The sequence below is a fragment of the Haliotis rufescens genome, unplaced genomic scaffold (assembly GCF_023055435.1).
Source record: "Haliotis rufescens isolate VD_foot unplaced genomic scaffold, xgHalRufe1.0.p SCAF_59, whole genome shotgun sequence".
NCBI classification, from domain to species: Eukaryota; Metazoa; Mollusca; class Gastropoda; order Lepetellida; family Haliotidae; genus Haliotis; species Haliotis rufescens.
The window spans coordinates 1,143,499-1,169,870 of record NW_025964323.1 but is presented as its reverse complement, the minus strand read 5'-3'; the positions used below and the strand labels follow the sequence as shown (position 1 = coordinate 1,169,870).

At 40.6% G+C, this 26,372-nt stretch overlaps 1 protein-coding gene and 1 long non-coding RNA gene across 7 annotated transcripts; one reads left to right on the top strand and one right to left on the bottom strand.

The window, feature by feature from the left end:
- Positions 1-569: 569 nt before the first annotated feature.
- Positions 570-22,809, bottom strand: LOC124142779 (protein D7-like). 6 transcript variants are annotated; one of them, XM_048385492.1, is made up of 13 exons: positions 22,745-22,809; positions 22,455-22,609; positions 17,023-17,147; positions 15,370-15,496; positions 13,571-13,669; positions 12,792-12,864; positions 10,441-10,500; positions 7,498-7,670; positions 6,641-6,721; positions 5,069-5,194; positions 3,517-3,578; positions 3,153-3,227; positions 570-1,648 (listed from the first exon to the last, which is right to left on the bottom strand). In XM_048385492.1, the coding sequence occupies exons 3-12, from the start codon at positions 17,131-17,133 to the stop codon at positions 3,180-3,182; spliced, it is 960 nt and encodes a 319-aa protein (XP_048241449.1). In that variant the 5' UTR covers positions 17,134-17,147; positions 22,455-22,609; positions 22,745-22,809; the 3' UTR covers positions 570-1,648; positions 3,153-3,179. The 6 variants fall into 6 exon arrangements, with proteins under 6 accessions (XP_048241449.1, XP_046367392.2, XP_046367393.2 ...); XM_046511436.2 differs by having other exon boundaries at positions 22,495-22,609; XM_046511437.2 differs by having other exon boundaries at positions 22,499-22,609.
- On the top strand, positions 18,801-21,044 carry LOC125374587. The gene is made up of 2 exons (XR_007218681.1): positions 18,801-20,581; positions 20,906-21,044. It is a non-coding gene; the product is annotated as an uncharacterized LOC125374587 (long non-coding RNA).
- Positions 22,810-26,372: the final 3,563 nt, after the last annotated feature.

Genomic DNA, 26,372 nt, shown 5'->3' with positions numbered 1-26,372 from the left:
ATATTGCTGAGTGCGGCGTTAAACAACAAACCAACCAACCAACCAACCAACCAACCAACCAACCTTTGTCAAACAGTTATTGTTACCCCTGGCTTCTACAAATGATAATGCCCTGGAAAAAAAGCATTATCGTTATCATTGCGCAAATGAAGAGAACTTGTTCGTATCATGATAACATCCCTAAATGAACCCAATCAAACACGAAATGGCAGATGCTTATACTAAGGAAACAAAAGAGGTCAGCGTGACACTTCATTACGTCACTGTAAGTCATGTGACATCATTTGACCTTGGCTTTTGATTCCAGCATTGGGGGTAAATTAGTTTTTTAAGCTAATCAAACGTAAATGTTCATAGTTTGATGGTCATTAACAGAGTGAGTGAGTGAGTGAGTGAGTGAGTGAGTTAGGGTTTTACACTGCATTTAGCAATATTCCAGCAATATCACCAGACACCAGAAATGGGTTTCACACATTGTACCCATGTCGGGAATCAAACCCGGATGAGTGAGTGAGTGAGTGAGTGAGTGAGTGAGTGAGTTAGGGTTTTACACTGCATTTAGCAATATTCCAGCAATATCACCAGACACCAGAAATGGGTTTCACACATTGTACCCATGTCGGGAATCAAACCCGGGTCTTCGGTGTGACGTGCGAACGCTTTAACCACTAGGCTACCCGACCGCCCCCATTAACATTGTGACTGATACGGAAACAATTGACAGTGAAATTATTATATTGCCAGCTGCAAGTTCAACACCAGAAAACTGCCTAAACGATGACCGCTGCTGAATTGTTCGCCTTACTTATCAATCTGTTAAGTGTTTACAAATCTATGCTACTACTGTTTCCCATAAATATATCCCCACAAATCATCACTTGACTCGTGAGACACTCGGTCAATGATGCAAGCCCTTTCTGCTACAATAAGACACCATCTGTATCTCGTATGTTTGAAAAAAAAAGAACTAATAATGGTGTTCGTTAACATTTTCCTTTTATCTGAAAATTCTCTCCAAGTTTCTACAGGAAAGACAAGAGCTGTAGCAAAACAACATCATACCCACTCCCAACAAAATTGAAAGTGAACCCCCAAAAGATGAACAAAAAACAAAAATATTGTGTTAGGCACAAAGCCATAATATATTTAGACTTTTCTCTTTATACATTTTCTTTTCTCTCCCTTCCCCCTTCTTACAAGCATTTTTGGCATAAATATCTGTAAACTTCACTGAACTTAAGTTTCACTTAACTTACTGGCTTAACTGGTCTTGCTTAAATCACCTTGTCTAACGAAAAGTTGAAACAAAAACGCTGGTTCAGCAGAGCACTATTCATGCTAATAAATACAACTGTCAATAATAGAATGTATTGCAGTACATAGTCTCAAAACAATCATTTGTCTTTGTCATCTGAGATCATTGTGCCTTTATTTGGTAAACTTTTGGGCACGTTTGCTAATGATAAAGTTTCTGAACAAAGTATACATATTTTTTGTATTTCAAATATAGATAAAAGAACAGTCCAAATAGAACATTTTGTCAAATGGCATTAAGAACAAAAACAGACAGAAATAAAGCACTATGCCCTGTTGGCACATATAGAATGACTTTGTATGAACGCCCAGCTTCCTGAAGATGTCCCTGGATCTGAAAATAATACGGAACGATGTACTGAATTCAAACACTAAGGAACCTTGCTGAAATTGACTTTATTCCAAATATAAATGCTCAAGATATTGTGTAGACAAGTTTTTTGGGACATCTACTTCAACATCATCCAATTGCAAGTGAGGAGTGAGAGAGTGAGTTGGGTTTTACGCCGCTTTTAACAATATTCCAGTTACATCACGGTGTGTCAGCTTGATGTGGGAGGAAAGCCCGAAATGATGCAGGTATCAGAAGTTTATCACTTTGGTAAAACCAAAGAGCACGGGTATGGTGCTGACAAACCTAGAAACATATTTGGGGCGAACCGGGATTCGAACCCACGATCATAGGTTTCTGGCGTGCCCAAGGGACGCAACTCTGCACAGCGAATCGCGGCGCCTTAGACGACTGGGCCACCCGTGCCCCCCTGCAAGTGAGAAGTGAGGAGGTGAGGTGAAATGGGGTTTAACGTCGCGTCCAAGATTATTGCACTTATCTAGCGACGTGCATGTATGTGTGTGTGTTTGTGTGGCTGCTTGTACTAGTCCGGACTGATGCCCAAAAGTTGAAATAACACACCTTACACTTTCTGTGATCAATGTCCATTCACAAATACTTATATCCTTGTGTACACAAGACTTTTGGGCTGCCTGTTCATACTAACTGACCTTGACATTCAATGTCATCCAATCATATACTACTAAAACAAAATTATGGACCACCCGATTCTTTTATATTACTGTAGTTAATTAATCTGCCATGCCATGCCAGATTAACTATAGTTATGTGAAAGAATGAGATTGTCCATGCCAGATTAAGTATAGTTATATGAAGGAATCTATAACTATAGATTATAGGTAAACATTCTCTGATTGGACTATAGGTATGTTTGATAGTCCAGTCACATTTAGCACAGGAAATTGGGCTTGATGTGGCAAGGGTAGATACAAGACTTTGATAAAAAGGCTAGCGGACGCTCTTGACTCGGGAAGATGGGTGGAGAGCGACTGCATCACATATTTTTAGAAGATCCTTGTACAGCAGCAGCTACTGACCTGTGTCTCTTGAGAAGTGAGTGAGTGAGTTAATATTTAAAGTCACATCGGCAATATTTCAGCCATATAGTGACTAAATCAAGTTATACATTGATACATATAGACATTAAAATCTGTCCACAAAGGACAGTAAAATCACTAGACTATCACAGATACAGATTTAAAACTAGCATGTTACCATAAAAATCTGACTATTCTCAACAATACATTATAAAATTGGGCTAGAGATCACCAGCAACCAAAGTTCGGCCACCATACTAAGGACCACGTACCTAAGGACTTACGGTACATCTGCTTCCTGCATGGTATCCCAGCAGGATTTACACCATCCCTCTGGCTACTGGTGACTGTCGGGAAGATCAAGCTAAAGCATTTAAAACCAACAAGTATTCTACAATTAAAATCACAGAGAGATGAAAAATACTTCGAATGAAATGGGACTTGCGTACTCTTGAGGAGCATGTGTAGGAGCTTGGTCATATCAGGTACTCCACTGCTAGTTTCTTCGGCGAATTCTCATCTTGCTGTTTGGTAAAACAAAAATAGTGACATGGCACTGTAGCTAACCTGGACATGTAGTCACAAAAGTCATGAAACATGGGGAGAAAAAGAAAAGAAATTTATCCATAATAAATTTCTGAAAATGACCTTATTATGAGAATCTATTCTTACGCTCATATGAAGAGATTTTTTCAGCCTGCAACTTAATTTCAAAACAATGTCTTAGGCTGATTTATTATTGGTTATATTTTTTATTTATTCTCCTTTCACTTTCTTGTTTGCACCCACAAAAGATATATATTCAGGCCTCACTTTGATTCCACTTCCTGTGTTTGTGATGTTGTCTTCTGGTTCAATAGATGTGTCAGGATCATCTGTAATGATTGCAAATTGAAAGCAAACTCTAATTGTGAAAGTGTTTGTCAGAACATTGCACAGATTTTTCATCATCTTCAAGTTGTCAATTTGGATCAGTAGGTGCTCAAGTGTTGTTGTTTTTTGTTTGTTGTTTGACAACGCACTCAACAATATTCCAGCTATATGATGTCAGTCTGCAAATAATCAAGTCTGGACCAGATGATCCCATAATTGAAGTCATGAGCATCGATCTATGCAATTAGAATACGATGACATGTATCAACTAAATCAGCGAGCCTGACAACCAGATCCCGTTTGTTGCCTCTTACGACAAGCACAGTTGCTTTTTACGGCAAGCATGGGTTGCTGAAGACCTATTCAACCCTGGATCTTCACTGGTAAGTGAAATGGGTTTAAAGCCACTTTGAACAGTATTTCAGCTATATCATGGCATGTCAGCTTGATGTGGAAGGAGGGCCCAAAGTGATGCAGACCTCAGACGTTTACAAGTTGGTGAAACCCACAAGCACGGGTATGGTGCTGACAGACATAGAAATATAATAGTGACAAACCTGGCATCAGAATTTAAATCATGTGCAGAAAATTACAAAGCTTTTGTTGAGTAGGCAAAATATATCCTGTTTTAAATGATAGACATTTGCTTGAATGAGTGATTGAGTGAGACAGGTTTCAATACCCATATAGTCACATCAATGTGAGCAAAGCCAAAGCGATGCAAGCCTTTGATATTTACCTGTCCGGTATCTTTTGTTTGTTTGTTTGTTTGTTTGTTTGTTTAACAATATTCCAGCAATATTCGAGCTTTATGACAGCGGTCTGTAAATAATCGAGTCAGTGATTGACATCAAGAGCATCGATGCACGTTGTTGGTTGTTGGTTTGTTGTTTAACGCCGCACTCAGCAATATTCCAGCTATATGACAGCGGTCTGTAAATAATCGAGTCTGGACCAGACAATCCAGTGTTTGATATCATGAGCATCGATCCACGCATTTGGGATGGTTGACATGCGTCAACTAAGTCAGCGAGCCTGACCACCCAATCCCGTAAGTCGCCTTTTACGGCAAGCATGGGTTGCTGAAGACCAATTCTACCCCGGATCTTCACGGGTCTCGATCCACGTATTTGTGACATGCATCAACCAAGTCAGAAAGCCTGACCACCCAATCCAGTTAGTGGCCTCTTACGACAAGCATAGGCTCCTTTTACAGCAAGCATGGGATGCTGAAGACCTATTCTATCCCGGATCTTCACGGGTCAGTCCAGTATCTCACAAGCATGACACTGACAAAACAATGGATGGTTATCAGGGCATAATCCGAATCTGGCATGCCTGGAGGGTGAAACCGTGTACAGAGAATTGCACCTTCAGATAACTGGGCCACGACTGGGCCACTTCTGCACCCCCTTCAACCCTACTTGCTTTTTCCAATGTCTGCAAGTTGCTGAAAGTAGCGCTGAGTTGACAGTGACACAACCTAGCTCACCTGGTGGACTGTGCTGGGTGGCGTTATGTTGTCCAGCTGGGTACAGGGCTACATTGCCGGCCCCTGTTGGCTGTACCGCAGGAACCACAAACTTAGGCACAGTACAGGTCTTGATTTCCAGCAAATCTGCGTCATATAGAGAGAATTATTGTGTAATTACCAATTTATCAAACTTGCATGATTAATGCAACAAATTGTAAGCATTTTACTTTTTAGGCAGTACATACAATATCATGCCTGTGTATGTTGTTTAATGCCTCACTCAGCAATATTCCAGCTGTATGACAGCGGCCTGTGAATAATCGAGTCTGGACCAGACAATTATCAACATTTTAAGCACTGATCAATCCCATGTGGATATGTTGACACAGTGGGTGCGTGGGTGGGGCTTCGGCATGATGAGCAAAAACTTTAACCATCAGGCTATGCCCCTACAACAGGCATGGGATCAACTTCCCGAGGCAAGAATGAGTGAGTGAGTGTGTTTGATTTAGCGCCGCTTTTAACAGTATTCCACATGGCGTGTCAGCTTAATGTTGGACGAGCCCCGAAGTGATGCAGTTCTCGAACGTTTACCACTTCGGTGAAACCCATGAGCACGGGTATAGTGCTGACAAACCTAGAACACACAATCATATGTTTCTGGCGTGCCCAAGGGATGCAACTCTGCACAGCAAATCGTGGCGCCTTAGAGAACTGGGCCACCCCGGATGCAAGAGAGTTAACTGACTTTGAAAGTCCAGTTGCCACCCTTCCCGAACTAGACTGGAAATCCTGGGCTCGATTGCACCAGTGGCTATTACGAGTTAGGTCCCTTCTGTGCCTGTCCTATGGACCAATCAGATTCCTCCTCTCGTATCACTTACATTTACTTCAAACAATATTGCGGCACCCAGCCAAAATGATCTAATCGACAATCAAGATCTATATTATCAGAAAACGAGTCTTACATCGCGAAGTACATCAAATCACGTGAGCACCTTGATTAAAATTATGAAAAGATTTAGAAAATATCTATTGACAACAAGTTTGCGGTCAACATGCTTTGCAAATCCGGCAATCGACCGAAATCTGCATGACAGTTCACGAACCGGATTTCGATTCCATTGCGCGATTTTGATTGGACTATGCATAGACTTGTTAGTCCAGCCAAAATGTAACTCCATAATACCAGCCTACGTCGGCAAGGGTGGAAACTCACTTGCCTCAGGAAGATGGCATGGGATAAGTGAGTGAGGGATTACAGTTTGACGCTGCTGTTAGTAATATTCCAGCCACACATTCATGATGGGGGACACAAGTAAAGGGCTTGACACATGATGGGGAATCCAACCTGGGACCACCCGGGATGGGACGATGAGAACCGGTCTGACCTGGGTCCCGTTCCTAAAAGTGAACTTAGCGCTAAGGTGATTTTAGGTCCCATACTTTAACATTGGCTTACGATCATCGTAGCGCTAAGATCGCTTTGAGGAACAGGGCCCTGGTCATACAGCATTCCTCCTAGCGAATCAGGTCTACCAGGAAACTGAACATGACTGCCTCTCCATCACAACAAGTAACTGAACTGACCTCTGAGACCTGGTGCAGGCAGCCCCCTCCCAATGCCCATGTTGAAGATGTTGCTGATACCCATTGGCTGAGCATCCACTGCTGAAAACAGAGCACACATGTCAACTTCAGAAAACACCATCGACAACTCATACCATTCACCATAGCATTGTGAGTGTGTGTGAGTGAGTGAGTGAGTGAGTATGGTTTTACACCGCTTTTAGCAATATTCCAGCAATATCACAGGGTACACCAGAAATGGACTTCACACGATGTACCCATGTCGGGAATCGAACCTGAGTCTTCTGCGTGACAAGCGAACGCTTTAACTACTAGGCTACCCGACCGCCCCGTGAGTGTGTATGTAATACAACAGAAGTCCTGTCATTATCAGAGCTCCAGATAACTTTTTGAGCAATTGAGTTTATACTCCAGGGTTTCTATTTTAATTGGGTTATTACATTTTTCATTGGGTAACCAATATTTTTTCACATATCTATTCATCACTCTATTGGGTGTTTCCCAAAATTAGTGAACATTTTATGTTTTAAAAAAAATAAAAGAATAAGCTCGACTCGGAAAGTAAATAAGCTGGTAATTGTGTTTCGGAAATTAGCTCCTTTGTACGCATGCTGGAAATGGTTATTGGGTATTTATGCATGCTATTCTCATGATTCTTGAACATTCGAGTTTTTCATTTAATGCATGCGTTTCTGTACGCAATTTAATTGAAAGTAATTGGGTTTTTTAATATTTTAGGGGGGTATTTTACACAAGTATGCTGCTTATCTGTAGCTCTGCATTACTTAATGATTACTGCCCAAACTGTCCGGAGCACGTTGTTATTGTGATCACCAAGAACAGAGTAAAACACTGACCAGACTTGCCCCTCCCTCGACCCAGGCCCGCCATGGAAAGGGAGTAGGCAAACACGTTGGCAGGGTGTTGCACGGGCTGCTGATGTTCAGACAACTTGGAGGCCTTGGAGGATTCTTGTGGAAGCCGTAGTTTGCCTGATGGATTTTTGCCAGCAAGCGGCTTCTTGACTGTCCTGAATATATAAATACCACTAAATATTGCTTTCGAATCTTGCTTAGTGATATAAGGCCGAAAAGTAGAGTGTATGTCGATACTGATCTGACAAACTTAAATATTTAACATGACAAATGTTTGCATTACATGCAAAAAACATCTTCCTGATGCAAAGGAGTTAACTGACTGCAAAAGTCCAGTTTTCACCGTTGCCGAAGTAGGCCGGAATTTCTACGCTCATTCATCGTGCCACCAGTAGCTATTATGAGTTATGTCCTATGTCCCTCCTATGGACCAATTTCCATCTCTCATATCACTTGCATTTGCTTCAAACAAATTGGCGGTCCCCAGTCAAGACGAACTGATTGATAATCAAGATCTATATTGGAATAAAATCTGTCTTACTTCGCGAGGTGCATTTAATCACATGAGCACCTTGATTAAACAAATGAAAAGATTTAGAATATATACAATGGCGCTGAGTGGGTGGTAGACAAGCTTTACAAATACTGCACTCGTCCAAAATCTGCCCGGCAGTTGACAAACCGGATGTCAATTCTTTTGCCTGATTTTGATTGGAATATGCTCAGACTCAGTCCTGCCAAATTATAACTCCATAATTCAAACCTAGTTTGGCAAGGACGGAAACTAGACCGTGCAGATTTCGATCGACTGCAGTATTTGCAAAGCATGTGCACAGCCAACTCGTTGTCAACAGATATTATTCCAAATCTTTTGATGTTTTTAATCAAGGTGTTCACGTGATTTGATGCATTTCGCGATGTAAGACTCCTTTTATCACAATACAGATCTTGATTATCGATCAGATCGTCCTGACTGGGCGCCACCATTTTGTGTGAAGCAAACGCAAGTGATACGAGAGTTGGAATCTGATTTGTCCATAGGTGAGGTTTAGAAGGGACATAACTGGTAATAGCCACTGGTGGTGCTACGATCGAGCCCAGTAATTTCAGCCTAGTTCAGCAAGGGTGGAAAATGGACTTTTAAAGTCAGTAAACTCTCTTGCCTCGGGAAGATGCGGGAAGATGGCAAAAACAGGAGCATCCCAATCCCCATCTTTTACTGAATGTCCCAAAACTTTCCCATCAGAAACATGTAGCATGAACCAATTTGACTTCACATTAAAGGACAGTTGACCTCATACATGCCCAATGCAGAAATAGGACAGGCAATGCCTCTACCTCCCTGAACATCAAAGCCGCTTTAACAAGGTCACTTCTCGTTCAGGAAAACACAAGCCCAATGCCCAACTTGGAAATAGAAAGTCATATGCTTCTAGCTACCATAATAACAAAGTCACAAGTTTTCGGAATGTCGGCTTTACACCAAATGACCTTCACCTTCAATATCAACCCATGATATGCAAGAATACTACTTCTTGCAAACTGAGGTGGTGTTACCATGGTTACATGTACAGAGTCTCCATGCCGTGCTAACAATACTTCCAAAATGAAACAAATTACAAGTCATTTCATGAGTGAATGACCTTCCACAGCGACCCAGACACTTGACAATCATGACATATGAGTAGAGATCATCTTATCTGACTGTAAAAACCTTTGATTTTTCATGAATTAATCCAACATGTCATGAAATGTTAATCTTGTTTCTTAATTTGACCTCTAGTGATTTGACTTACACTTCGGTTACTGAGGGATTATGTACACTAAGTCTCATCAGATTCTATTCATAAACACTTAAGTCAATGTGTACACAAGCTATTTTTATGTCTCAGGTTCATAAAGTGACCCTGACCTTCAAAGTGATTCAATCATATGTGAGAAAGTTCCCCAGGGGTACATATTAGGAGGAATATCATGTACGAAGTCTTCAATATTACTCATAATAGTGTTGTTGAGATGATGTCAGTGGAGCTCAAATTAATGCAAAAACATTAACATTATGATAAATTGACCTTGAAGAAAATACCAAATAACCTACCTACTGACGAACCCACCCACCAATCATGAAATTTTAAGTATAGTTCAGGTAGAATTATACATATTCAGTGGTTGACGTTTGTCATTTAACGCAACACTATAGAAATTCCAGCTATATGACGACGGACTGTAAATAATCAAGTCCGGACCAGAGAATCCAAAGATAAAAATCAATCTACTCAATTGGGATATTATGACCATCTCCGTGCAAGTCAGCGAGTCTGACCAGCTGATCCCGTTAGACGGCTCTTCAGTGTTTGAAATAAAGCATCGAAATCAAGGAGTCCTCATCATCACAATAACGTCTATTGTTAAAAATGTAGAGGGTCCCTAGATACAAATACAACAGGTGCAAACCTCAAGGACAGCAAGAACCCCCTGTATAGTGGTGAGGTGAAATTGGGTTTAACGTCGCGTCCAAGATTTTTGCACTTATATAGCGACGTGCATGCTCGTGTATGTGTGTGTGTGTGTGGCTGCGTGTACAAGTCCGGACTGATGCCAATTTATAGTGCTAGCCCACTGAGATACCATGCCGCAGTTTAACATGAATACCTTTCTCAGACACAGTATACTGACTCCGAGCCGACCAGTCCTTGTTTTAGCCCCTTAATGCCGAGCGCCAGACAGGGTAACAACAAGTATCATCTTTTAACGTCTTTTGGTATGACGCGGCCGGGACCTTCCGCTCTCCGGGCGGACGCTCTACCTCTAGACCACGGAGGCGGTCCCCTGTATATTTTTATTAGCCTACTTAACATTGAGATACAAATCTTATCCATCTATGTTTATTGTTATAGCCAGCTGACTACAGTGTACAATACTTACTGTCCTTGAAACTCAGACTTGAGATTCTCGTAATATTGACGCTTTTGTGCCTGGGCATATCTGTCAACAAACAGGGTGTCAGTGAGTATGTGATGTTTCACAACACAATCAGCATCATTCCAGGTGTATCCCTGTAGGCTGTAAACAAGTGGTACCTGACAAACCACTGGTTGACAGCATGAGCAACAATCCACAATCTCAGGTCATGCTGACATCCATCTGCCTGGTCACACATTACAAGCACCACATCACACATTACAAACACCATATCACACATACAGTAAACTACGGTTATAACGAACTCAAAGGGACTACTATTTTTAGTTCATTATAACCGTAGTTCGTTATAAGTACATATACAGCATGACTACAGCAAGTAGTCGGGACCAAACAGTAAGTCCGTTATATCCGTCAGTTCGTTATAAGCGTGGTCGTTGTAACCGTAGTTTACTGTACTTTTCTTCTTACACATTTCAAACACCACATTTCACATAGCAAGCACCATATCACATTACAAACACCATATCACACATTACAAGCACCATATCACATTACAAGCATCATATCACACATTACAAGCACCATATCACACATTACAAGCACCATATCACACATAACTAACACCAAATCACACATTACAAACACCATATCACATTACAAACACCATATCACATTACAAACACCATATCACACATTACAAGCACAACATCACACATTACAAACACCAAATCACACATTACAAACACCATATCACACATTACAAACACCATATCACACATAACTAACACCAAATCACACATTACAAACACCATATCACACATAACTAACACCAAATCACACATAACTAACACCAAATCACACATTACAAACACCATATCACATTACAAACACCATATCACATTACAAACACCATATCACACATTACCAACACCATATCACACATAACTAACACCAAATCACACATAACTAACACCAAATCACACATTACAAACACCATATCACACATAAATAACACCAAATCACACATAACTAACACCAAATCACACATTACAAACACCATATCACACATTACAAACACCATATCACACATTACAAACACCATATCACACATTACAAACACCACATCACACATAACTAACACCATATCACACATTACAAACACCATATCACACATAAAAAGCACAAATCACACATTACAAACACCGTATCATGCATAACAAGCACCAAATCACACACAACAAAAACAAACACACTACAAACACCATAACATCATGATGTCAACCATGTGGTACCAATCAGAATCCGAAGTATTCTGCAATTTTGCAGCAGCAGAATATTTAGCAAAAGTGTTCTCTTAAGGCAGAACTGACCTACCTTGCAGAAAATGGCTTTTGAGCAGAGCTGGTGTAGAATTGTCAGCACCATATACCCGTGCTCATGGGTTTCACCAAACTGGTTAATGTCCAGACCAGCATCACTTCGGGCTTTCCTCCCACAATAAGCTGACATGCCGTGATATAACAGGAATACTGTTCAAAGCGGCGTTATACCCAACTCACTCACTCATATTACCTAGAAAGTCTGACCCATTCAGTTTCACCGAGATTGACAATACCTTTTTCAAGTCATAAATCCATGTGTTAATATTGTGAATCATACAGTTCATTCTTTGCATTCTTAATATCATTTGAAAGTATAATTTAACTTGCTTCATATAGAACCCAATGCCACAAGTTCTAATGGCCAACACCACACTTACAGGTGTAAAGCAACTTAAGTCATTTGAGTGAGTTTGTTCGGATTAATGCCACATTTTAACAGTTTGCCATTTGTTTGTTTGTTTGTTAGTTTGTATAATGCCGCACTCTGCAATATTCCAGCTATATGACGGTGGTCTGTAAAATACTCAAGTCTGGACCAGACAATCTAGTGATTAACATCATGAGCATTGATCCCGCAATTGGGATACGATGACATGCATCAACAAGTCAGCAAGCCTGACCACCCGACCCTGTTAGTTGCCTCTTAAGACAAGCAAAGTCACCTTTTACGGCAAGCATGGGTTGCTGAAGACCTATTCTACCCCAGATCTTCACGGGTAGTATGCCTTTTAAATCACGGCATGTCAGCTTATAATGGGAGGAAACCCAGAAACCTACTTGGGGCGAACCGGGAATCGACCCCACGATCTGTTTCTGGCATGCCCAAGGGACGCAACTCTGCACAGTGAATTGCGTCACCTGAGACGACTTGGCCATCCATGTCCCCAAGTCATTTAAAGTCAACTGTATCAACTCTGATCAAAACTGGGTCTATGTGTCCACAGTCAAGACTAACATCAATATACTTACCCCGACAGGTTGATAAACTTGAACTTGTCGAAGAAGTCTGGGTCTACACCAATCCTTGGACATGAATTCATCTCTAAGAAAATAGATCACAGTAAACTTCTTTCAGTGAACAATCAGTTAACAATGTTTGTTTGTTGTTTAAATGAGTGAGTGAGTATGCTTTAATGCCGCTTTTAGCAATATTCCAGCAATATCAAGGCGGGGGACACCAGAAATGGGCTCCACATATTGTACCCATGTCGGGAATCGAACCCGGGTCTTTGGCGAGATAAGTGAACGCTTTAACCACTAGGCTACCTGACTGTCCCCTTTGCTGTCCCCTTTGCTGTCCCCATAAAGCCAAACTCAGGATATCTCTTTAGGTTGTGAGTAAATAACAGAGTGTAGAAACAGCAGTTTCAGTCTATATCTCAAATATACACGATACAAGCTGTTATCTTTTAATACTACTCAAATGGTGATCAGAATGCAGAGATATGTATGAAGTTTTTCAAGCAAATAACTGCCAAAACATAAAAATTCATGCTATCAAAGGTACTTCCTATCAAAGTGTGAGTAGCTTTGAAACAACATTCCCGTCAACATCATAAGCGCAAATGATATCAACCAATTTAATTGACTGTTAATAACCTATTTGTTCCAATCTTCCTACAACTCTCACTTAACTCTCTCTTTGACCACCAGACTCATATAAAAGCGCCTTTGAGCAAAACCAATCTGGAAATTGGTACAATATAAGTTTATATATTTATTATTATTATTTCATTCTAATAATGTACCCATATCCCAGCTCTCGTCACAGGCCAGGTGGTTGGTGTATGGCGGCACGTCTGTGCATCCCTTGAAGAATGTCCCTTCTCCATTCATCTTGCTCTTCTCTGTAACCGTGGCAACAACACAAGCAAATAGTATGACCAACTAGATACTCACAAGTTATTGTTGACACAACTCTTTAGTGATAAAGCATGGTGTTAAGGGGGATGAGTTTTGGTTTGATATTGAATTAGAATGTCCGTTCTCAAATTACTTATTTCTTTTTTATTACTTAGTTTATTTGATTCCCCAAAACACAAGGTTTGTGGTTGAAATCAAAATAAAATTGAAAAACAATATTTTTCTGAACTAAAATAAAAACAGTAAAGGTATTGTTGGTGGGATAAAAGACAGTGAGTGAGTGAGTGAGTGAGTGGGTGAGTATTGTTTTACACCACTTTTAGCAATATTCCAGCAATATCACGGCGGGGGACACCAGAAATGGGCTTCACACATTGTACCCATGTCGGTAATCGAACCCGGGTCTTCGGCATGACAAGCGAACGCTTTTACCACCAGGCTACCCGACCAATGTTACAACTGTTAAGGCACACATTCTGGAACCAGTAACCAATGGTAACGTTAACCATAACAACCTATGCCCAAGACACTTCATTTTTTTTCAACTATATTAACTGACTGTGGGAATAAGACTACAAATAATGTTTATTTTAATCAACATTTGTGAAATTTAGGGTTGGCAGATCCATAATCCAGCAAAAAATAATAACTGGAAAGCATGATCAAAAACCTTAAGAGCATATTATGCTGACAGACAAAAGGTCACAACCAGCCAAGGGACGTAACTCCCGATCTGCAGATACTGGTATGATGCCATGACCCTGAGACTCTATGGTGAGTAGGGGGGGCACGGGCGGCCCAGTTGTCTAAGGCGCCGCAATTCGCTGTGAAGAGTTGCGTCCCTTGGGCACGCCAGAAACCTATGATTGTGGGTTCGAATCCCAGGTCTCCCAAATTATGTTTCAGGTTTGTCAGCACCATACCCGTGCTCGTGGGTTTCACCGAAGTGGTAAACGTCTGAGACCTGCATCAATTCAGGCTTTCCTCCCACATTAAGCTGACATGCCATGATATAACTGGAATACTGTTAAAGGCGGCGTTAAACCCAACTCATTCACTCACTATGGGGAGTCGGGGTTAGTACTGCTGCCCAGCAACCTATGCTGGTTGTAAGAAGCAGCCATGTGGATCAGGTGGTCACACTCGGTCGACTCGATGTCATCGTACCCTGACGGCATGGGTTGTTGCTCAGAGTATCAATCACTGGGTTGTCTGGTCCAGTAAAAGGTGACAAGCGGGATCGGGTGGTCAGGCTCGCTGACTTGGTTGATGCATGTCATCGTATCCCAGTTGGTTGAATCGATGCTCATGATATCAATCAATGGATTGTTTTGTCCAGACTCGATTATTTACAGACCGCCGTCATTTAGCTGGAATATTGCTGAGTGGGGCGTTAAACAAAAAAAAAAAAACAGACTAGATTATTTACAGGCCGTCGTCATATAGCCAAAATATTGGTGAGCATGACGACTAACAAAAAATAAAAAATGAACGAGGTACCACTCAGAGCAAACCTCAGAGCCTGGGCACCTCATACATGTCATGAGTGGAGGAACTCCCCCAAGTGAGGATGATGTACCCAATCCTCAAAGGAATAAAAGGACTAAGTAAGCCTTATGAAATTACAAATTCATCATTCATCAGTGGTTCTGATTCCTGCAAGATTTATAGTCAACATGCTCACCATAAGCGATGTCTCTCTCCAGCACTGCTCGGTCACAGCAACTGGCCATGTGGTATCGAAGTTCCGGCTTCGGCATCTCATGCTTAGCGTTAAACGGACACACCGAAAACTCTGATCCAGGCCAGTTCTGAAACAATGGCATCATTAGTCAAAGGTATGTATGTTGCATGAAAATCCTCAATCCTACTGAGCCCTGGTCCAAATGAGCCGTAAGGTCTAAAATAAATATATCGTTCCAATTACTGGGCCAATCTTATTTTAAGCTGCCTTTCTTTCTGTGTTTCCCACTGTACATGACAAAAAAAAAAGCACAGATGGAATATGTACTAAACCCAGCCAACACAATGTATTTCGCAAATGCCGAGGAAGGGTTACAGAGAAAAGACTATCTACCCCCATATTTGAAAATTAAGGGCAACTGAAACTACAACATAATTGATATTGCCTAATCCTTCCTTTACTATTTATCCAATATATGGAGATATACTAAAAGAACACATAAGCAAAGTTGAGCTTTTTTATTAACCCCAAAACACCCTTACAATGAGGATAAAAAAAATCCAAAATCTAAAATGTTGTATTTCATGAGCCTTGCAAAGTGATTTCTGAAGTGCGAAGGCACTGGGGATCAGAATTTGAAATATTTTGCATAATTATACATTAATTGCAGGACATTATCTGAATTCTCAACTATTTTTGTTGTTGTTCATGTTTAACGCCGCATTCAGCACGCTCAGCAACATTCTAGCTATATGACGGCAGGCTGTAAATAATCAAGTCTGGACCAGACAATCCAGTGGTTGACATCATGAGCATCGACCCACACAATTGGGATATGATGACATGCATCAACCAAGTCAGCAAGCGAGAACTTGAAACCGATTTTAATGAGATTGAGATAATCTAGGCATGTGATTAATCCTGCTTTGTTTATTTCAAGCAGTAATTGTTTATTGTTAAGTAAGTTTATCTCTGCAGCCGTTAAAATATGCAGCTACTCGCTGACTCGTCTTGCAGATGACCATGGAGTACGCTGATCACTGTGTCTGATTAACGAGACTGATTTATGAGTGATTTCAGCAATTCGTTGCAAATTAGGTGTGTCGGAGTCGGAGTGCGAGACTGTTGGATTAACAGGTCTAAAAAGCACTGATTTAATCAGTTCCCATCATTAATGAAACTTGACTGTATTAGTAGATTGCAACATGAATTGGGAAATTTATGTTCCAATGTGGGAATTTATAATGACGTTTGCTGCGGACTTGGGGCTGAAATATTGGTATCGGAGCATGTCTAGACAAATCCCTGGATTGTTACTCAGTCCTGTCCCATACACATTATTATTATGACTGCCTTCAAATAGCTTGAATATTGCTGACAGCGTCAAACAACAAGCACTCAGTCCTTGGCCAACATGACCTATTGGCTACAAAATATTCTGTACGGTTCTCAATGTCTCCATTTCAAACTGCATTCACACATAGGTGCATGTCATCATATCCCAATTGTGTGGTTCGATGCTCATGGTGTCAATCAGTGGATTGTCTGGTCCAGACTTGATTATTTACAGATTGCTGTCATTTAGCTGGAATATTGCTGAGTGCGGCGTTAAACAACAAACAAACAAACTTAGGTTGGATTATATGTTCCCACCTTGCGGCACTTCATGAGGTGGTACTGGAATCGTTTAGCTCGCACCATGTGGACCTTGTCATAGGGACACTCTAACAGTTCTTCAGGATCAGGCACAACAAACTCAGACATGGCGCCACGCACAACTGAAACCAAAGAAACAGGAGAAATTCTTTTTCAAAAGGTGAAAATTTGATGAAGGACAAAACTTAGTCTAATGTAGCCATGTGCAGAGCGAATTGCAGGAATTTTCAAGACTGGGCCACCTGTGTCCCCTAATGTAGTTGAGAGCTGTGATGGGATCAGACAATCAAGACATGACCCTTCTTTGATCAGTCAGGGTGGCCTCCCAGCTAACACACTACGTTTTCACAACGTTGTGGTAAAGTTGTGAATTGGTAACGTAGTGATACAACGTTGTCACAACGTTATTATTACGTCACTGTGCAACGTCGTTTCACAACGTAATAACAACGTTGCATTTTTACGTTGTGAAAACGTTGTTCATCGAATATTTCCCAACGTCTTGTTACATCGTTCCTGAAACGTTGGTGCGACGTCAACTGTCGCCTTAACAAAAATTGTATGAACAAAAGTTTTACATACAAATCGACACAATTTCTGCCAAAAACAAGGCAGTAATTCATTATTTACCTATATCTTCGGAATCAGGATTTCCATCTCGTAAATAAACTAAAGTCTGTGTAAACACCTTATTATCACGTCACTCCAACGTTATGTGACAACGTAATCACAACGTAGCAAAATTACGTTGTGGAAACGTTGTGCATCGGGCGCCATGCAACGTTATGATGACAACGTTTCTCATACGTTGGTGCGACGTCAAATAGTCTTCATCGCGAAAAGCGTAAAAACAAAGGTGTTTACTCGAAATAAACTACATTTTGGCAGAAAATTACAATAATGTTAGATTTGGTTTTCACTTTTCAGCAACCCGTGCTTGTCGTAAGAGGCGATTAAACAACAAACAATGACAATAACATTTTCGCCATACATGCATGATTCGCACTTCCATCGTTGTTGAAAGGTTGTGGATTGGTAACGTCGTGATATAACGTTGTCACAACGTTATTTTAACGTCGACCTGCAACGTTATTTCACAACGTAATAACAACGTTGCACATTCACGTTGTGAAAACGTTGTGCATTGGACATCACACAACGTTTTGTAACTACGTTTCTGAAACGTCGGTAAAAACGTTATTGAGTTTGCTTCTCGATAGAATAGAATAGAAGGAATAGAACTGCTTTATCAAAATCAACATGAATTTGTCAGAAAACCAAGTTAGTAATGCATTACCTTTCTATATATTCGGCATTTGAATTTTCATCTCTTAATACTAATATTTCGAGAACGTAATTGCGTATATCTGTGACAACGTTACAACAACGTTGCAAATTAACGTTGTGATAACGTTGTGCTTTGGACATTACAGTACTTTTTGTAAATGATGTTTAGGAAACCACTTGTAGATCTACCATCTCTTAGTGTTATTTTCTTTTAAACATATATATCTATTAACGAACTAAATGTTGTCACAAGCAATATTACAGTTAAAAACAATTGGCGCGTATTTTTTGCGGCGTGAGAGCGACTGCAGAAAAGTTTAGCCTGTTGCCTCGTGAAGTGACGTCAGAATGACGTCACATTGTCGCGGAAGATTTGTTGTCACCAGCCATCTTAGCTCAAACTCACTCTGGACATAATATATTACAAGCAAGTGATTGTGCAGCAACTGGAACTGGACAGATGATCTGTGAATTCGATTGAGGTAAGTTAATTTTTCAAAAATAGTCTGCGCTTGTTGATATGTTTCTGTGCATGCAGTGCGTCAAATGATCTAAATGTATCGTATTATTCAGAAGTGGCAGGGTTAAGAATGCAGTTTGCCGGTCATTTTCATTGAGCGTCAGTGTTGATATTAATATGATACACAGAACTTGATGATAGAGGTGAAGGGGGCCCAAGACTTTTTTCCATATTATTATTTTATGGATACCAAGGGTAATTGCCAAGGGCAAGCGGTATATTTTTGACCAGAATTCAATCTGGTGGCGTTTTGTGGCCGTCACATGTTCGGGTTTCGTTCGTAAGCGTGTAGATTTGTAAATAGGCCTAACTTATGCATCGCCTACTGACCGCACTGACAGTTATCGCCATTTCTTCTGTGTTATTTCTGAAATCATTACTATTTAAAGTTTACATGTACTAATCTTCTGACTTTGATTTTTGTGCAACAATGTGGCTCATCCAGGCCATGGGAATGGTTAAGTAGATTTCTCTTATACAGCGAAAAGAGGGAATCAAAACAATGGAAGTATTCAGATCGACTCTCTGTAGGCTGCTAGTTATAGCCCTAGTCTAAAGTGATCAATGATGTTATGAAAAAAATCGTATTTTCGGGAAGAGACAGAAACATACTTGATGTTTCCGAAAAGGCCTAATTAGCACTGACTGAAGTAGCCTAAATGTGGATCATCAGGTTGTTGCTGCTGTCTATAAAGTTTATCATAGCAAGGTGCTTATCATGTGTATTTTTATTATTTCCGAAAAAAGAATCAATTCATCATTTTCCGATAACTAGATCTATGTCCGACTCCTTTCTAATGAAAACGAGCAAAAGTAAAATGAGTCTCTCGTCGCGCGCTATAACGGGGTGTTTGCGGTATTGTCCTCTCTGGTGATGATAAGCTAGTCGATAGTCAAAAGTTAAATATCACCATATATTGTCAGTGAGTTGGTCATCGTTTGTTGATGATTAAAGTGAGATAGGTGTAGCCAATGTGCACCAATGAAAAATACAATGGAATTGATGGCAACCATATTCTTTCGGTTTTCGATCTGCATATGTTGCCACGTAGGCTACCATACTACAGAATTATATTTAACGATATTTAACTGTATTAGATCTATGTTAATAAACGTAGTGACAAATAAATTTCAATAAATATTTAGAGCTGTTTCAACTTCGTCTGGTATTGTATAAGCTATTGCATTTTGTTTATTTCCCCATGTTTCTAATCTTTGTAAATGTTAGAACATATATAACTATCCTGGCATATTAATATGGAAAATATTAAGGTAGATCTAAGTATTAAAAAAAATCACAGTTTTAATTAGGATAAATACCCTAAAGTGTTAACACTTTTATCACTTATTGGTGGGCCAATTCATAATTCATATTCAACATTCTTGCTTCAAATATGGGAACTATTTATTTTATTTGGCAATATATATTTTTCATTTATGTACATATTTTTCAAATAAGGTTTTAGAAACTTGGCCATGATATCCACTTGAATCACTAGTTTGAGTGTACAGCAGAAAGGTAAAGTTACTGCTTTTGAAAAACTACAGTTGATCTGTTGACTGATAAAACTATTTGCCAATATTACTATCAGTTACATCATACTCTATTAGTCTAAGTAAATGGGATTTATCTATACAGTACTGGTTTATTTAAGAATGTGATACTTTGTGGTTTCTGTTTTTCTTTCAGGTGGAGAAAACAGTATTGTGGGAGCGTATTTGTTTAAAGTACATATCACTGACACAAAGGTATGTCTGATTCAATAATATATACAAACATCTTCAAGAATTAAAATTTAGATGATTCTTATTTAATTATACCCACAATCTAAAAGGGCGGGGGTATAAAGTTACACCAATGATTCAGTGCTAAAAGCTTTTCTGCTTATGTATGATCCAAGAGCATCATGGTATTAGTGTCAGCGCCTTCGCACTTTCAGCAGTTTTTAACTGTTTAAAGACTGACATCAGACATCAAAACATTATTTTGGGGAATGCAACCGTTATTTTGTTATGTCAGAAATATGTCCCTTGCCTTGCCATTTTATAACATTTGTGTCATTTTTTATTCAGTTACCAAGGCATAAGGAGAGACTGAGGATACAGTTGAAGATCATCCCTGTGACTTTTCATTTGAGGACTGAAAAGGCTCCCCAGCAACTCAGCCCATGTTCTGACTTGTCATTTAACAAATAAATAAAGGTCACCTCAACCAGAATTCTATTGTCATTTCGTTTACCTAATGGATCTTAGGACATCAGATGCATAGACTATTCTGTTTGTCACAGTGTTGCTCTCAATGCTGAATGTATGAGGTAAGGCCAAGAAAATTTAAATGTTTCAATTTGTGCAGGGCTTATTGTTTGATGGTTTTTAATTTGCAAATTCGTGGGAAAATCCAATATCTTTTAATTGTGTTGAAACATTTGTGAACAATTTGCACATAGCCTTGAAAATTGTTTTGGAAAATGAATATTATATTACCAAATTGTACATGTAATTTAAAACATTTAGATTTATATCTTGGCCGTATTTCAAACTCTGCCAAAAAAGAGTGCATTTCATTGACTTGCTGTTTCATGGATAGGGTTAAAGTGAATTCAGTTTGCAGAATGTATTTCTTTGTACCTGACGTCTTAACTAGATTGGTACAAACTTTTCAGGCTGCCTGGGAGGTATTGAGGAATAAAACAGGCGTTAATCTACATGGACATTGCAACAACGTGCTGCAATGCCTGTAGTGTCGCCATATGTAAACAGTATGCGATACCTACGTTGTCGCGACGTAAAAAATGGACGTTGTGACAACGTCTTGATTTGGTTGTATTTTGGTTTACGCACAACGTCGTAGCAACCAATCTGGGAGTCTACAGAATTACGTTGTGACAACGTAACATCACAACGTTGTAGCAACGAAAAGTCAACGTTGTCACAACGTTGTCACAACGTAGAATTGTTTGCTGGGCTCTTTGGGATGTGGATTTTCAATTCCTACTGCAGGACCCGGTTTTTCGCGTGCGTGGGCAAACTCACTGAAGCGCGTGTAAAAGGACTTTGAATATCCTGTGTATTGGTGTCACTTCACCGTTAGCGCTTGGTTGATTCCCGGCATTCATTACCACCAGGAGGCTCGTTTAGGTAGTCCGCGGCCTGATTGATTTGGAGTGACCCTACATATTTATTTACGGTCAGATCCTATCACGGCATTCAGCCAAGCCAAGTGCAAATCACTTTTCAACATATCATCAGAGTCAGTACAGTGTTTTGGGAGTGCATTAATTTCTAAAACTTTAATTTAAGTTTAATTGTTTACTGAAATCTTATAAGCGTGAACATCAATTTCAGAGGCAACTGAAGGAACTGATAATGTCGATGACAATTCTTAGCTTGACAGCTACGAGTTCCTGTGCAGTGCTTGCAGTAGGCCTAGACAAGCCTTTTGCCGTCGAATGCGACTAGCCTCCACTCTCCCGCTGAGCATCGAATGCGGAGTTTGTACATGGAGCCTTGATCACTCCCACTGGTCGATTGTCAAATTTGAAGTTCAACCGGACCGAATAAGAATGGCCAGGCTCACTGACTTCAAACTTGACAAGCAACCAGTGGCAGCGGACAAGCATACCTGGTCCCCGAATTGTTTTAGAATCGACCTGAATCCTCACATACAAAGTTACTATCACTGACTGTTGCGACAATATATAGCCTTTAGAATCCAATGAAGATCATGAAGGACAGCCTCGGCAGGTCAACACTTCCGACAGAGCCAGCTGAGAACACCTGTAATAAATGAATGAAACTTGACCAAGTTGACTTGTCTTAGCCTGACACTATGTGTCATGTACTTACAGTGCAATGTTACATCGATACACTTCAAAAATATATTTAGAATGAAACCCTGGCCAACGTAAATACCTGAATTAATAACACCGATGACACTTGACCTCGTGCTTCCTGGAAGTCAGCGCCGAAGCACAACGGACCGCGCTTTTCTGATTGGTAGATTAGCGATTGGCGGGTTCGATTAGATAAACTGTCAGCGCTTGACTGATTTGTTTATTTTTGTAAGGTTTTTATTTTGATCTGTTCATGAATGACGATAATCATTGTTTCAATTAAAAAAACACAATTAAAATGCTATGTGTTGCTCTATTTACATATGTAATTCTGTAGTGTTTGATATTCCAATTTGATATATGCAGGAACGGCCATCAAAATACACATGATTACATGTTATCGTATCCCAATTGCGTGGATGGTTGCTCATGGTGTCAGTCACTGGAATTACAGACCGTCATCATACAACTGAATTCTGTGGAGAGCGACGGTAAAAAAAAACAACACAAAAGCATAAACGTACCGAAGCCTTTTAGGGCCATTTGTTTTTTTAACTTTTTTCGATAGTATCTTAAAATTTCAAGATACTGAGTTGAAATTTCACGATACTATCTTGAAATTTCAAGATACTCAGTTGAAATTTCAAGATACTAAGTTGAAATTTCAAGATACTATACTTCTATTTCAAGAAGTTGAAATTTCAAGATACAGAAGTTGAAATTGCAAGATACTAAGTTGAAATTTCAAGATAGTATCTTGTATTCCAAGATAGTATCTTGAAATTTCAACTTAATATCTTGAAATTTCAACTTAATATCTTGAAATTTCAACTCATGCGACTAAGCTTGCCGTAAGAGGCGACTAACGGGATCGGGTGATGCATGTCATCGATCCCAACTGCGTGGATCGATGCTCATGATAATAATCACTGGACTGTCTTGTCCAGACTCGATTATTTACAGACAGCGGCCATATGGCTGTAATATTTCTGAGTGCGGTGTCAAACAACAATCAAACAAACAAATGATATGACATTATTGAAATGTGTGATTAAATAGGTGCACACCAACTGGATCCGTTACACAAAGCGAGCTTAGCGCTAAGATGATCGTAACTCTCATACTTTAACATCGACTTACGACAGGCGTAGGGCTGAGATCGCTTAGTTGAACGGGGCCCTGATCATTATAGTATTACATTCGTGACATGTTTACGCATGTTCCAGATATCATGACATAAACATACCGTGTAGATCCGGGGTAGAATAGGTATTCAGCAATCTATGCTTGTTGTGAGAGGCGACTATGCTTGTTCTTAGACCTTCTATTTTGTCACCTGATTTAACCTTCTTTATGTCCAGACCAGGGCCCACTGCACAAAGCGACCTTAGCGCTAAGATGATCGTAACTCCCATACTTTAACACTGGCGTACGATAGTCTTAGCGCTGAGATCGCTTTGTGCATGTGGGCCCTGGTTTCAGATGCACAACAATTTTGACCAAACGTAATGTGGTAATCTTAATGTGCTGTATGTTCTTGTAAACGTTCTTTGAATGGCCGTGTTTGATATTTCCTCGCGCGGGTCATGGTGGCATTATTAATTTTTAACTGAAGATCTGAATTATCAGTCAGATTCGGTGAGTGAGTCAACTGTCGCCTGCAATATTCCTACTATACTGAACAACAAAAGTTCCTGTGACATTGAATAAGATTTAATGCAAAGTTACCAAATCTGAAACAATTTCGGTTTGCAACAGATAAAAGACTCCTGTAAGTGTTCAAATGGTTTAATTTGCCATACTGACTTCAGAAAATGTAAGATTTCATTAAAAAAAACCATGAACATGCCAAAATGTCAATTTACAAATCAATAGCGTGTGTGTCCACCTCTGGTTGCGATGCAGGCAACACATCTTCGTCTCATAGAATGGACTAGGCGTCGCACAAGGTCCTGTGGGATATCTGTCCATATCTGCTGGAGCATGTTTCGAAGTTCCTGGAGTGTCTGTGGATCACGTGGTTGACTTCGAAGGCGCCGATCCATCTCATCCCACATGTGCTCGATTGGTGAGAGATCAGGGGAGCGAGCCGGGCAGGGAATGACATTACAAGTCGAGCAATATGAGGCCGGGCGTTGTCATGTTGAAAGGTAATGCCTGGGCCACGACGACGCAAAAACGGTAGAACAACAGGGCTGTCCATCGAGATTTCCCTCTACCACCATCAAACGGGTCCTCTAGCTGTCTTGCTGTAATCCCACCCCATACAATAACACTGCCGCCCCCGAACCGATCTTCTTCCATGACACAATGATTGACGTAACGTTCACCTCGACGTCGGTACACTCGAATCTGTCCATCGCTGTGGCTGAGGTGAAAACGAGACTCGTCAGTGAATAGAAGTTGTCCCCACTGCATGGCCGTCCAGCATAGACGCTGTCTGCACCACTGTAGACGTGCTTGACGGTGGTTTCCTGTCAAAATGGGACGTCTGGTGGGTCTTCTGGCGACAATCCCTGCACTGCTGAGGCGACGACGTACGGTTTGTGAAGAGATTCGTCGAAGGCCAGGGATACTTCTTGCATTCACTGTTGCTGTCTGGAATCGATTTCGTAGGTGTGTTGTTCGAATCCAGTTGTCTTGTCGATTATTGGTTACGCGTGGCCTGTCACTCCGAGGATGGTCTCTGACTGCATTCGTCTGTTGCTAACGTTGCCATAAACACCAAATGGTGTTTCTTTGGACGTTAAATTGTCTTGCAACATCACGTTGACTCGATCCTGCTTCAAGCATACCAATGGCTCACAGACGCTCATTTTCGGACAGGCGTGGCATTTCGTAATGTTGAAAATTTGCGTAATTTTGGTTTTTTTCTGAGTGGTTGTTGTCAGCACGATGCTAAACAATGCATATGGAATTCCGTTAACGCACATGTTTTTATACCCATTCTTGGGTAGTGAAATGCATGGGGCTTGCATAAAAGTCAACTTTTGCATGGAATGCATGCTTTTCTGTAGCAGTTGCGTTTTAGTGACTTGATTCCATACATGTACTACAGTATTGAAAACCAAACTTTACTTGTTTGAAAAATACACTAAAATATTGGTGTCGCAGGAACTTTTGTTGTTGAGTATATATATCAAATCAGTGAGTCTGAACCAGATCTAGAAACACCAGAAGTTGGGACATGGAGGAACCTTGGGGACAGACAATCAATCCGTCGGGCACATTGGGGGTACACAATCAAGCCACCGGGGCACGATGACACACAATCAAGCCACCGGGGCACGATGACACACAATCAAGCCACCGAGGCATGATGACACACAATCAAGCCATCGGGGCATGATGACACACAATCAAGCCACCGGGGCATGATGACACACAATCAAGCCATTGGGACACTATGATGACACACAATCAAGCCACCGGGGCATGATGACACACAATCAAGCCACCGGGGCACGATGACACACAATCAAGCCACCGGTGCACGATGACACACAATCAAGCCATTGGGACACTATGATGACACACAATCAAGCCACCGGGGCACGATGACACACAATCAAGCCACCGAGGCACGATGACACACAATCAAGCCACCGGTGCACGTTGACACACAATCAAGCCATTGGGACACTATGATGACACACAATCAAGCCACCGGGGCACGATGACACACAATCAAGCCACCAGGCCACGAT